The sequence below is a fragment of the Dunckerocampus dactyliophorus genome, chromosome 1, assembly GCF_027744805.1.
Source record: "Dunckerocampus dactyliophorus isolate RoL2022-P2 chromosome 1, RoL_Ddac_1.1, whole genome shotgun sequence".
NCBI lineage: Eukaryota > Metazoa > Chordata > Actinopteri > Syngnathiformes > Syngnathidae > Dunckerocampus > Dunckerocampus dactyliophorus.
In genome coordinates this window covers 30,798,337-30,813,179 of record NC_072819.1, presented here as the reverse complement: position 1 = coordinate 30,813,179, position 14,843 = coordinate 30,798,337, and the positions used below count along the sequence as shown (strand labels likewise).

At 40.2% G+C, this 14,843-nt stretch overlaps 1 protein-coding gene across 3 annotated transcripts in view; it reads right to left on the bottom strand.

The window, feature by feature from the left end:
* stat6 (signal transducer and activator of transcription 6, interleukin-4 induced) overlaps positions 1 to 14,617 on the bottom strand; it is a 40,116-nt gene extending 25,499 nt beyond the window's left edge. The window contains exons 1-7 of one of the 3 annotated variants that reach the window (XR_008569762.1): positions 14,228 to 14,617; positions 6,111 to 6,251; positions 5,799 to 5,943; positions 5,128 to 5,208; positions 4,836 to 5,019; positions 3,226 to 3,326; positions 2,958 to 3,106 (exon numbers count right to left, since the gene is read on the bottom strand). Coding sequence is in view for 2 of the 3 variants with exons in the window: in XM_054770212.1 (XP_054626187.1) it covers positions 2,958 to 3,106; positions 3,226 to 3,326; positions 4,836 to 5,019; positions 5,128 to 5,208; positions 5,799 to 5,943; positions 6,111 to 6,244 (794 nt within the window). In the remaining variant the exon portion in view is untranslated. The remainder of the gene's footprint in view (positions 1 to 2,957; positions 3,107 to 3,225; positions 3,327 to 4,835; positions 5,020 to 5,127; positions 5,209 to 5,798; positions 5,944 to 6,110; positions 6,252 to 14,227) is intronic. The other 2 variants (XM_054770212.1, XM_054770225.1) reach the window with 2 other exon arrangements.
* Between the last annotated feature and the right edge of the window lie 226 nt (positions 14,618 to 14,843).

The following is a 14,843-nucleotide window of genomic DNA, read 5'->3' as shown; positions in this document are numbered from 1 at the left end:
ATATAGATTTTTATAAAAGCTCCTAAAGACAGAATTAATTTCTTCCGGGAGGTGAGTGATGTGACCTCCTGAGTTTCTAATGGAGGAGATAGAGCTTTTTTCTTTATTGACTTTTAGCTGGTTAGCTAAGTATTTTCCGTGTTTATTGCCATGCTCAAACTTTTCCAAACGTAGTCTCTGCAGTTGGAACTGAATTTTCTTGTCAGTAATTTCTTTTAAGTCTAGTTTCAGTTTCCTTAGGTTACTTAGGATATGCTCATCCTTTGAGTCAGCATGAGCGGTTTCGAGGAGTTGGATTTTTTTCTCCAACTCTGATTCTAGTAATCTCTCTTTCTTTTTCTTATATGATGAATATGAAATGGTTTTTCCGCGCATTACTGCTTTTGCTGCCTCCCACAGAATACTAGCCGAAACACCGGGTTGGTCATTGAAGTCTAAAAACATTGTCCACTCTCTTTCAAAGTATTTTAGGAAGTCTGAGTCTTTTAGTAATGATGTATTTAATCTCCAGCATCTAGTAGGAGTGCTCATTGTTTGGTTAGTGAGAAAAAGAGAGACTGGGGCGTGGTCACTAATGGTGATAGGGTGTATGTGAATGTTTGAGATGTCTGATATGACTGAGTTGCTTGTCAAAAAGTAGTCAATACGAGAGTAGGTGTGGTGCACTGGTGAGAAATAGGTATATTCCCTGTGAGTAGGGTGATAAGAGCGCCAAGCATCACAAAGACCAAAATCATTCATGTATTTCTTCAGTATCGATGTTGATTGAGACTCACGATGTCTCCCAGCTGGGCTAGACCTGTCCACTTCTGGGTTAAATACTAAGTTGAGGTCCCCTCCCAAGATCATATTTGTATCCAAATGTGCAGAGAGAGAAGAAAAGAAGGCATGAAAGAAGGAGGGGTCGTCAACATTCGGACCATATATGTTGGCAATGCAGAAATGTACATTATCAACAGATATGTTCATAATTATATATCTCCCTTCTGTGTCTGTAATAGTGTTGTGGAGTGTAAAATTCACCCTCCTGTTAATTAAAATAGCTACCCCTCTCTGTTTGGAGTTGTAACTTGCTAAATATGTGTGTGGGAACTGTGGTGAGTGAAGTGTATGGACAGTTGACTTGGACATGTGAGTCTCTTGTAATAAGACAATGTCTGCTTGGGTGTTCTTCAAATGATTAAAAATTTTTTGTCTTTTTTCTATCGACCCAACTCCCCTGACATTCCAAGTGACAAACTGCAGTGAGTTCATCCTACACTAGCTTTTGGTGATGTGTGTGTAAACAAGATCAAATGCAAAGTATGTGTACCTGGAAGTAAAATTAATGGGAGTATATACAGTACATAATGTATGCTTAATTTGTACATAGGCAAAGTGTAACATAGTAATCCTGAATGAACTAAGACAACTAAAGTGAGGACGTGATGTGGGTTTATGCATAAGTGAGATGAGCGTGCTTGTGAGTAGTTGTGATATCCGTATCAATAGTGGAATATGATGTGTATGTGTAGAAGAATGCGTGCACGTGTGTGTATTTGTGTGAATAGCTTGAATTTGGTTGGGATTGGACTTTGAGGGTGTATGATGTCACTGTGAGGAGATGCTGATGAAGGAGACAGCTGGCAGACAAGAGGATATGTGACAATATGAGGAGGGGAGAAAACGTGAGACAGAGGGGGGAATAGAAGAGGAAGAAATAGAAGAAGAAAAAAAAGGACAAAAAAAGAAGAAAGGCTGTGCATTTATACAGTGGGATAGAGAGAGAAAAAAAAACGGGGGGGAGGGGTAAAGTGGAAGCAGACAGTAACATTGTAAACGCTACAAGTGTGCGCGCTGCGAGATAGAAAGAAAAGTTACCTGTTTGAGATAGATCATTAGTTACCATATCAATACAGCCACGGTGTTACTTCCCGGTCGCGGTAAAGTTGTCCATTAACGAAGAGTTTATCCACCGTGATGACAGCTCGGCATCCCTCGTTGATGAACTTCCTCCGAACAGGGAATAGGCGTCGGCGCCTGTCGAGGATTTCTCGGGGGAATTGATCGTTGACGCTGAAGTCCGTCCCCTTCAGCTCCCGACCTCGGCCCTTCACCTGTTCCTTCTGCTTGAAATGTTCAAATTTCGCCACGATGGGTCTCGGCCTACGGTTCTCTGGCTTCTTGGCTCCCAAGCGGTGAACGCGGTGAAAAGTGATGTTTTGGATGGCGTCCGCTGGGAGTTTGAGTTGTTGCGCCATGAAGGCCCTCACCGCTTCTTCCGGGTCCTCCTCAGATTTTTCGGGAATTCCCGCGAAGACCAGATTGTCCCTCATGCTCCGGGCCTGGAGGTCTAGAATCGTCTCCTTCATGGTCTTGTTTTCCTGGACGAGTTGTGAAACTCCGTCGGTGAGGGACTTCACCGACTCGCGGAGGGTGGCGTTCTCCGTAACCAAGGAGACGATCTGGTTTTGGCTGAATTCCAGAGATTCACGGATGGCCTGGAATTCTTTGTGAAGTACCTCGACGAGAGCGAGGCGGCCGTCCAGGCAAATCAGCCTCTTGTCGATGGACTCAAGGATGTCTTTGATGTCAGTGCCTGGCGGAGATATTCCTCCAGGTGAGTCTTCTGGACGGCTCCGTTTGGGGTTTGGTGTCTTCGGTGATTTTCCCATAACTACACGTTCGAAGCACCCGTCGATGTACTCCTCCAGATCTTCCAGTTTGGGTTGGTTAGGCGTCTAAGGTGTTTAATTTGCTGGTTTTGTGTCGAGATACTTTGCGGATGTTTTAATAGTTGATTGTTTGTCTTTTTTTTTCCGAGCGCTATGTTCCGCTTGTCTGTATTCCGCGCGTCACGCACACTCTCGCGAGATTACAGCATCACGTCACGTCACCATCCACGGAACACCTCCACCTCACAGTACTCCATTTTAAGTTCTTAGGTTAACTAAACAGTTTTACACTTTGGACATTACCACGTCTGCAGGATGCTCAGGTTGCCATCGAAAGGATGTCCAATGGTGGCCTTGTACTGCTCCCACCTCCAAGCCTTCAGCCTGCTGAGGAGTCGTGCCTGACACTGGTCCAGACAGTCCACGCACTCAATGAGCAACTGGAAACGTTTCTGCAGCCATCAACACCACAACACATTACACTGACACACGTCAAACGAACGAAGATTTTTCATATGTAGAAAACATAAGCTTGTATAATGAAGCAAACAAATGGTGTAAGCCTGCTCACCGTTGCCATGGTGTTTACATTGTACTCCAGCTGCTGGATGTGTTTCTGCAGTCTGTTGATTTCTGAGGCTGTGGGATCCATTCCATTCTGTTGCATCGTTCCTGCGCAACCAACAAGCAATAAGCACAAATCAAATAATAATTACGTAATTACCGTAAATTCCGGTGTATAAGCTGTACCTACTAAATTTAGAGGAAAAAACAGATTTGTACATATATAAGCCGCACCGGACTGTAAGTCACACATGTCCACGTCATAGAATGGCACATTGTGGTACGCACAAGTGCGTGAAGACCAGGCAGCTTTTATTTGACAGGAGACAATCATGAGCAACTTAACACTCAAAAGGAACCCAGGAAATATACAAGTACCAATACAAGTTTAAAATGAAAAAAAAATATATATATTTTTATGTTTTCCCATCATGCATTGCATCTGAGCAAAGCCTTTCATTTGAGGGCAAGCAGCAAAGAAAATGGATGGATGGACGGATGGCACTGCAATGCTGTCTCTGCCCACCAGAGGGAAGCTGACATCATTGCAGCGCTCTGTCAGGCACCAATGAATGCTTTGCTCAGATGCAATGCATTATGGGAAACGTTAAAATAGTTTTTTTCATTTTAAACTTGTATTGGTACTTATATTGTATATTTCCTTGGTACCTTTTGAGTGTTAAGTTGCTGTGTGATTAGTTTACCACTGGGTTGACAAGCCCGTTGTTAGTTCACTGATTGCTCGTTATTAGCTCCTGTCAAAGAAAGAGCAACCGTTTCCTCACTCTTGAGCAGCACAGTATTTAAACGATTAGCACTAGATCTGAAGTAAAGGAGACATCACGAGATTAGGTTCAAAGTTTAAGAAAAAAGTAGCAGCTTATACACCGGAATTTACGATATGTATTTTTTTGGACAGAACACACACTTTAGTTATCATTCCCATGTTTATGATACACAAAAGTCATTTGTTAATAATATCTGCATGTTCCTTGTTAAACTATTTTTGTCTTTTATATATTAATGTGCCAGGCATTATATTTTCAGTGTAGTAGTTATCACTAAAAGTACTTTTATAGTATGTCAAACTAGTGTAAGGATGACATCACATCTGCCTGGTTACTTCCTGTTAGAACTTCATGATTCCGTCTGGGAAGTGTGGTAGAAGCATCATAGAGGCAATGCTGTTAAAAATTGTGTTGACTTATATCCACTATGTACAAGGTAATGATGCGAGGCGGTTGTCGCCCTCAGCTAGACATTAATGGCACTGCGGTATGCAAAAGTAATGGAAGCGATTGTTGAAACTGTTTTATTGACAATGCATAAGAAAATGTGAATTACTTTACCAAATATGTGCATTAATAATAAGTATTTCTGTATCACTTTATTTTTCAGTTTTGTCTTCATTGACTCAACTTGGTGTTGAGTCGGCGTTCCAACACATTGCACAAGAACTCTAAAGTACTTTACATTGTATTTTATTGTATCCCATAGGGATGCATTGGAATTACATTGTGCAGTTTTTTCGCTGTGTTTCAAATATGCTGCTGTGACACATCTATTTCGGTTGGGGGCTTACAACAGCAACTCTTGTTAGATTTATAATGCCGGTACCTTGCAAAGACTCAAAGTTTTGCCTCTCCCAGTTAAGCTCTTCCTGCAGATGGTGTATCTTCTGTCGAAGGTCCTGAACTTCTAGTACTTTGAGAACCAGGTGATCTACATCCTGCATATTCGGAAATTGGCATTCTCTGGTGCCGTATTGAGGATGCTGTGGAGGGCCGTCTACCTGGTTTGCCTGCACACGACACAACACTTAAACACATTGCCAAGACTCATAGAATACAATCAAGTAAACAGAACAAGTTTTATGTAGAACATGAACAAGTAAAAAAAAAAATCTTACAGGCCTGAGCAGAACCCTCTCTTTGCGCAAAGTGTCTCTCACCATCACTGCAAACTGTAGCGGCTGCTGCTGAAACATGCTCTGTAAGACAAGCGTACATGCTTTTAGTTCTTCCATTCTAAATCTACACACATGCTCAAAATTGTTGGTACCCTTACCACTGAAAAACAGAATCACTGAGACAATTGGAAACTAACAAAAATGATAATACAGAAAAATGTAATAAAAATTATCAAATGGAAACCAGGCAATGGTTTTGAAATGTGATTCAAGAGAACATAAAAAAAATAAAACTAACTGAAATACTAATGAAACTGGCTTGGACATCATTATGGTACCCTTAACCTGATATTTTAATTCTACCCACTAAATGAATCATCGTCAGAGCACATTTTGAGATAAGCAAAGCTTAAACTCTAAATGGTATTATAACAGCAGAGAATATAACAATATTAATTATTTTAGACTAAAATGTCATCTTGCATTTATAGTGTTAAATAGTCATGTCATTTTGTTATATCTATGCACAGTTTAGATTATTTCATAACATTTGTTCGCCTGTCTTTACAACAAATCACATTTATAAAAATTGGGCACTTGGGAAGAGGATACGGGGGAAGACTAACATCTTCATATCAGTTTTGGTTCTGGTTGACTGATGGTTTCCCTACCATGTTCCTGCTGATCTGCATCAACTTCATTTTGTCCACCACATTGGCGTTATGCTGCGAATACGACTGCAGCAGGATGATGATCTCGTCTACTAGAGCCCGAGCGTTTGCCTCCTGCTCTGCATTCTCCAGTTCAAACTCCTCCCTGACAACACGCACGCGCGCACGCACGCACACACACACACACACACACACACACACACACACAGTACACACGTACAACATGTTAACATTCTTTACAAAAGGATGGGAAGACTGTATAACAGCCTCTGGGTGTGTGGGAGTATGAATGTGTGTGTGTTTGACTCATACCATCTTTGTGTCTCAATCCAGTCAGACAAAAAGTGTCGCACTTCAATAGCGAAGGTGGCTGTGGGGTAGAGGTCATTGATGGTGTGATCAGGAAGGTACTGTATCAGCTGGCTCATGCGACTCCACTGGGCCATGGTCAAGCTAAATGGTCAGTGATTAAAATGAACATTGGCATTTGTTACATTTGCTAGAGTAATTTTGAAGCATTTAGGAATGAAACAACTGACACAACTATGAGGGACTCTAACAACAACAGTCATCTAAAATGTTACTTTGGCAAGTTTTTATTTTTCAAGAATAAATCATGTATAGCAGCTACTGTATAGCTCAATTCCTTAGTAAGTAAAGGCCGTTTAACAGCTGTCTTGAATGCTATAAGATGCTTGCTTGTAAAAAGAAGTTACACCTCAGCTCTAAATAGAGCTATAAAATTAGGTGGAGTAAACAAACCTGGCATCTATCATCCTACTTCATCAGATTCAATCATGTGTTAATTGCTTCTCGCTGTGCAGTTACACTGTACAATTCCTCAAACATTTTCAGTGTTTGTAGCACTGAAGAAGTTCTCTGAAGAGTAGGTAAACAGCTTGGAAAACCAGAGAGAAAACCAACTACTGAGCTATTACTGCACAGGAACTGCTCCAGGTTCCTTATGTGTGGATGTATTTCATTCAATTCAATTACATTTTGTGCATGACTCAGATCAAGGGTACACTACACACACAGCTAGCACAGCTGTGTTGTAAAAAAGTTTCTATATTTGAAATGTTACATGTAAAGCATGTCTACTTTTGTTGTGAAATAAACAATATTTTCTCTGATAATTTTGTCATGATTTCTACTTAGAATTCAAGAATGATGTCTGAAATTGGTTTCTAATGTGTTTTATTCAAATATTCTCAGTGTAAAAAAAATAACTGTCGTGTAATCGTTAGTGAAAAGTACATTGCCTTCGTGTCCGCCTGCCGATTAAAATTTTGAAGAACATAATTCCATGGAAAAACAAACCCCATGATGATTACAATGGTATATATTCATGGAATAATTACTCAACTCTGCAACTAAAGTGATTTTTTGTGTATAAAAGAGTAAAATAAGATTATTTGAACAAAAGTCTAACACACCCAAATTTCGTGTCCAGCCAGTAATGTACGTAAACTTCGAGCTCACAGCGTAAATTGCATATTGCTAGTAAATATTGAATTAGAAAATAAAAAGTGCCTTCTTGGGCCAAACAAAACTTGTATCCTTCCACCGGTTGTTCGCCAAATACGCGTTCAGCAGGGGAATGTGTCGTCGTGTTCGCCATTTTGTGTCAGCGTTATGTACGTTCAGTCACGACCTTGGAGAAGCAGCATCATTCAATTCGACGAGCAATCGGTGGTTTAACAACCATTATCAAGTCTAAGGTAAGATTTTTTCATTTTTATATATATTGGAGAAGATCTTTATACACTTTGAAATGATTTTTTTCGTCGATTGAGTTACAAATTTTGTGTTTATTGAGCAGTGTAACTCATTTTGACAGCCGTTTTCTCATAGGTCGCCGTCCGTGTCCTGTGCACGAAGCGGCAAAAAAAAACATGCAAAGTGGGCAAAATTATTCATCATTACTAGTCGGATTTTACTTACTTTTATTCGTCATAATATATGTCATTGACATTTATCCGAAACAAATAAATTCTAGCGTGTTCATTGATAAATTGCTCCGTATTTAACCCGGAAGCGATCGGCATGTCCCTCATGGGAAGTCAAAGATCGCCTTGTAATTTTGTCTTTACCATGATAATTCAAGAACCACTCACTCAGTGCATTTGACTGAATTCTGGCTCATGTTGCCACAGTGCTGCAATGATTAACTTATATTGTGGAGTTGATAGGTCAAAGTTTATGTCATTACAGTCTTCAGAATGGCTGATGGGATTTGTAGTGTTTGTACTGATACAACAATGGCATGATAAGGACTGAAGGTCAATTTTTCTTTGCCATATTTTCAGAGCATTAACTCAAGATCTAGATTTATCACTTGTTTTTATTTACTTTATGGTACTCTCTCAAATATAAGTTACTTTTCTAACAAAAGTCAAATTTATGCAGAGATAACAGCATAAAGTCGACACCGAGTTATGTGCATTACATTTAAGAAAGAGTGAACTTCGGAGGGTTGCTATGGGAAACGGAAGATGTCTCAAACTCTGGTATGCTGGGTGTGTGTTTTGCAATGTTTGAAGTTTGTGTTGATAACATTACCAAGGTCTATCCACGAGTTTGAAATTTTACTCAAAATGTAACACTTGGGTACCCTTGATCTGAGCCATGCACTTTTATTTATATAGAGCCGGATCACAAAGTAGAGTAAAGAGGAAGATGGTGGATCAAGTGAGAAAACATGAGTTTTATAAGTTGTCTATCTTAGTCCAAAGAACAGAAGAGGATCAATGTTTCAGGAGACAAGGGAGCCCGATAACTAAACGCTTTACCTGCCATTCTACTTCCAACTTACAGTTTACCAGCATGCATTGTTGTAGTTAAAATTATCATTTTTGTCTTCAGGGTTTCCTCTAGGATTTTTTGAAGCTGTTGCGGTGGGCTGCATGGGAGGGCGGACTGTCGTGCCGCTGCCCCGTCTGCAATTTTTTTTTTCATGACATATCGCAATTTTTTATAACTTATTTATTAACTTATTTAACTTTTTCCAACAAACATGACCTGAGAACATTGCAAAACTATTAATTTAATGGCAAAGTTGCTGAGAGCACCGCTAACATTTAAATTGCACATTTATTTATTTACTTACACAGCACATCTCCACTCAGTGTGCTCATTTGTCATTAAATACAGGTGGCATGTTTCAATAGAACACTTATAAAAATACTACAAGGTGAAGCAAATATTCTTTGGCTACACAACTATTTTCTAGTGCTGCACCGCCATGATCAATTACATGTAACGGAAACCCTGGTCTTATGCCTCTTTAAGGTGTCACTTTGTACGGACAGGATGTAATAGTCTCAAAGTCGTGTACAGTTCAATTATTGTTACTTTGAGTTTCAATCTGGCACCTTTAGTAGCAGAGGTTCTGTGATTAGTGCTATATAACGTGTATAACTCTGGGCCACACTCCGACATGGTAGGTGCGGTAATGTGCCTCAAAGCTGGTTGCCACTCGACTCCCGCCACCCACAAGAAGAGGAAAACATCACCATTCAGACATGTGCGTGGTGTACCGTGGTGAAGTTAGTTTCACGTTGGCCGTTGGATATTCAGCTCTAGAGCTACAACGGTAGTTTCCGCTCACTGTGCCCGGACTGATGTGTCATTGTGCAGGGGAGCTTGCACGGAAAGTCCTGCTCTAGCCGCTGGTTGCTTATACTACGTAGGAACTAGGCATGAGCATAACCTAGTTTAAAACGAGTATCTGTTATGGATAATGCATTTTTGACGAGTACGAACATGAAACCAATACAATTCCTCATTATCCATAATCGTGATGAAGTCACACTCTGTGATTGGCCAGTCACAACCGCTCCTCCCTAGACAGGCTCGCTGGCTAGAGCGCACAGGCACCGCCTGTCTGTATTGTGTCTGTATGTCAGGGCTATACATTGGAGCATGTCACTAGCATAAGGGAGCACTCATGTGAATATGTTTTTCAACCTTTTCATTCGCATTTTGCTTCTGAAATAAGTCCATACAAAGTGAATCAAACTAGAGTCAAATTTTCACGCATCTGTATATAATTCTACAAGTCTCCGACAAATTTTCTTTGCTCACATCGGCAACTCTCACGTTGACGCGATGACGTCTCAGACGCACAAGATGCACTTGTAGCCAACTAGCTATGTTATCAGATGGATACTGGAGCGATGCAGGAAAGATGACTGCTCTCTGTGACAAAAGTGCTGTCCAACTCATGCGCTAAAAAGGATCGGATTGGATCGGCAAGACTATAAAAAAATCGGATCGGAAGCCAAAAAATGTGGTTCAGGACATCCCTAGTCAACACTGCTGCACAAACTCATCCGGCTCATTCTCTGTCTCTTTACAGTGATTACATCACTAGTACTATACTACACTAAATATTTATTTTTGTATGCTTCGACTTAATAGATGTGATCTATTTGACAGACATGAAATGTTGTGTTTCTGAATGAGTTTAAATATTTTGTCAGACACCTAAAACAAAAATCCTCTTACTGTTATGTTTCACTAAAACAGTCTCATTGTTTTGCACCATCGCTGGTTGCATTCTGGTTAAAATATGCTGGAAAATATCTCCCCCTTTTTTTATACCGCTTGTCCTCATTAGTGTCATGGGTATGCTGGAGACTATCCCAGATGAAGGCCGCAGAATATGAACTATGTTTAGCCGAAACTATGTTGAGTTTCACCCTATCACTGTGTCGAGATATTATCGCAATCTTGAGCCATGTATCGCAAATTGTATCGTACTGTGAGGTACCCTCAGATTCCAAGCCCAAATAGGTATATTGTGCAGATCATCATAACAATGTTGTTTGTTGAGGTATGTGATGCTGGCCGATTCCTTGCTATTTTCCCAAACAGTTGCGTGGGCCAGATAAAATTGCAGCACAGCCCAGGTTTGACAGGGTGGCAACTTTATTGTAAGAAAAAGCCATAAAATCATCACTGCTGTAGACTAAAAACTGATTTACAGAGTGATTTTATTAAGTAACATATACAAGTAGATTTTAGAATAACTGTTTGCATTCATGTTTATTGATTGAATCATTAATTGAGTGCCTTAAAATAAGTAAAGTATAGATATAACTGTTTGATAAATTAATCTAATAATTGAGATTAGAAGTAGTTTATAGAAATAATGCTTTATTAAACAATTAGCTGAGTAGATGAACAACTGTTTAAGTGTGTCAAAGGTTAAACAAATAGTGAGCGCTCACACATAGTGAAGGCCAGCCGGGACCAGCAGCCAGATAAGGGCACAAACAAGTCAGTAAGCCTTGAGATAGACTGGGAAGTATGTGATGTTTATCCTACATAATTGTCTACAACTCAGCAACTATCACCTGCTGGCGTCAGACAACTTCATCAAAGAATCCGGGAGAAAGTCATCTTTGGAGAGACTGGCGCCAATGGATCTGAGCATAACAATTATAAAAAGGCAGAAGAGGGGAGAGTTTGGGACCCTCTCTCATTCAGCTGGCGTGGAGGACCAGGGGACCAATGGATGACGGGGCATGGAGCTCCGGAATTGTTAACCTATTTTGTCTTATTTATTCTCATTCTCATTTATTCCCCTTCTCATAACTAGAGATGAAAAACACATAAGGGGGAGGTGAAATTAGCTTAATTAATTTTCTAAAGTGGTCCTTTGACCTTTAGTAGGTTGTGGAGAATTTAATCTCTAACACTGCTAAGAGTGATAGAGCTGGATTTCAGTTAAAGATGAATAGTAAGTTGCTATGGCATTTTAAGGCTCTCTTTCCAGGCTGAAGGGTTTTCTTGCGAGTGGCTGTAACGTCTCTAATTTTTGTGTTTCATGTTTGCTCATTATATTATATTTGCTTTTTTAGTTTTAATGGGACAGAGTTGGTTATGGAGGTTATGATTTAATTAATTGTGAACATGCATACAGTTTACATCGAATGCTTCACGTTACACTTCACAATTCCACATGTCCGAAAAGGTGTAGGAAGAAGCAGATCTTATTTAATCCTCCACCCCCTCCGTATCACATCAACTGCAAATACATACAGTATGTTCCCTTGCTGTATTCTACATACACTAATTCACAGTTTCTTTATATTTATATTATATTATTATTATTACTACTACTATCACCACACATTCACACTGTCCTTTGATAGGCATCTAGTAAATACCGTTTTGTCTACTGGATCTCCTGTATAGTCAGCTATTTGGAATGCTAATGTGATTAGAAAATAGTCAGATAGAATATTTGGATATGGGTTGGATATACTGTACTGTACAAATAAAGTTGACTCCTCCTCCCCTGCCAGATTCTCTATGTGAAAGTTCATTTGAGTGGGAGGAGCGGATTCATTTAAACTAATATTTTTCCAGGTTTAACCAGGTCATCTGTAGACAAAATAGGTCAATGTTATAGTCTGACATCAGATCATTCACGAAGGCAGCTTTATTTGAAAAGTGATCTCATGTTTAAAAGTCCACATTTAATTTTTCATGATATTTAATGGATTCATTCATCCAACTGCCTTCTGTGGACGACGCTGAAGTTGGCTTCCGATTTGCCACTTAAGGGGAAATTTAAGGTGGAACGGACATAATGAGCAATGCATGTGTGTGTCTTGATGGTCTGGTTTTTGTGACACTTGTTAATGTGAAAACATCCACCCTTTTTCTATGCCGCTTATCCTCATTAGGCTATCCTCATTAGCTATCCCAGCTGACTTCGGGTGAGAGGCGGGGTACACCCTGGACTGGTCGCCAGCCAATCGCAGGGCACACATAGACCAACAATCATTCACGCTCACATGCATGCATACCTAAGGACAATTTAGAGGTATGTTTTTGGAGTGTGGGAGGAAAGGGGAGGAGTGTGGGGAGTACCCGGAGAAAACCCACGCACACACTGTACATGCAAAACCTGCACTAAACATGCAAACTCCACAGAGAGATGCCCAACGGAGAGTCAAACCCAGATCTTCCCAATCTCCTGACTGTGTGGCCAACATGCTAACAACTAGGCCACTGTGCGGCCCTGGTCCAATCATCCCAAATCTTTTTTTATAGTGGGCTGGGGACAAGGCATAACCACATGGCCACCTTGGCACTAGTGTCGCCCCCTCCTGGTCACAAATTAGAACTGTCACTCCCTTCCAAAATTTTATATATTATAATTATTACAGTAATAACAGTAACTGTAGGGATAATAACAACTATACAAAAAATATACTTTTACAATTGTTGTTACTGCTATGTTTTGCGCTCTCTTCTCTGTCCCTGTCCATCCCTAGGTTCTCCAACTAGGCTGAAAACATGGAAAAATTTACCTTTATTGCATTTTCACCAATAGAATAAAGGTTTCACAAATTACAGTCTGTGTTTTTATTAACCTTTCGGTTCTATAGATTAATCCATTCATATTTGAGAAGTCTGAGCCTAGTAGTTTTCAAAGTGGACCAGTTCTAATAGGGAGTAGGTGCTAAAAAAGCCTCCAAATGTGCCTTTATTGGATTTTCACAAATAGAATAAAGGTTTCACAAATCACAAACTGTGTTTTCATGAACCCCCAAGGCCTGTAGATTATCCAGTTCAGATTTGAGAATTCTGAGTCTAGTGGTTTTCAGAGCAGGTCTAATATGGACTAGAGTTGGAAAACATAGAGGAATGTACCTGTACTGGATTTTCACAAACAGAATAAAAGTTTCACAAATCGCAAACTGTGTTTTTAAGAACCTTTTTTATAATCCAGGTCTAGACTAAGCGGTTTTCAAAATGGACCAGGTCTAAAACAGAGTAGGCGCTAAAAAAAAAACGTCTAAATGTGCCTTTATTGCATTTTCACAAATCACATAAAGTTTCACAAATACAATAGTGAGCGTCAGGTAAGGCAATGTCTTACCTAAAATGTTTTCACATTAAGAAGTGTCACATAAAACAGACCATCAGGACACACACTCCCATTGCTCACTACGTTCGTTCCAACAGGCTCTTCTTGTGGAAACCAGGCATTGTTTATTCTTACCTAAAAAATACAAGCTAATGGGAGGCAGTGCCAGCCACAACACACCATCAGTGTTTAAGAAGTTGCAAGATGAATTCGAATGGAACACGAAGATGATGAAAATGGTGATGGTGGCCGTGGCGTGCTGCCAGCATGATGGGTGGGTCAAAATTAACTGAAACTACTGTTTAGGTCGAAATAAAACTTATCTAGTGGATGGGAATGATATCATGATCAACACTGTTGACGCCTCTCTTTAAAATATTGCTGGTGGTTGATGGTTGTGGGTGGATTTTACCCAAACGGAAATGCGCAGATAGTATGGTAACTGGTAAAAATGATGGTAAATAAAAAAAAATTAATGACGCAATTTTGACCAAGACTTATCTAAGTCCGCTAACATCCTAAGTATGATGTCTACGCTTACCTTCAGTTCGTTTCCAATTCAAATATTAAAAAGGTTCCACTTCGTCTCCTCTGGCGCACTAATACACATGGGGCGGTCCAGATAACACTTCTCGAAGAGGACTTTTCCTTTAAAAGTGGACTATGAAGGCTAAAGTTAAAGCAGTTAAAAAGTAGGTTAGCTGGCCATCACTTCCTTGTTCCTCACACAGTGCGCCGCGAAGCTGCACGCGCAAGTCGCTTCCTGCTCTCACGTGACAAGACACGGCGTTTGCATGTCAAGTGTTGTTCAAACTGCAGACCTGTCTTCATACGTTGACGGACACTATTAAGGAGACGATCCACTGTTGCTCGACATACGAGTGAGTAATTTTCCAGAGAACAAGAAGTGGTGGGCGGAGTCACATTGAGCAATTTCTCTCCCTTTCTCTCTCCCGCTTACACACACACACACACACACACACTGCGACTTCCAGTAAGTGTTCTAGCCTGATAGACATCTCCACAAACATGAACTCGGTGACGTCATCGGTTTAAATGCTACATACCTCCATAGTTCATTGGTATGCCTGCAAAAATCTAGATCTCATTATTTTATCTAACATTACACAATGAGTCAAAGGACAAAATTATGGCAG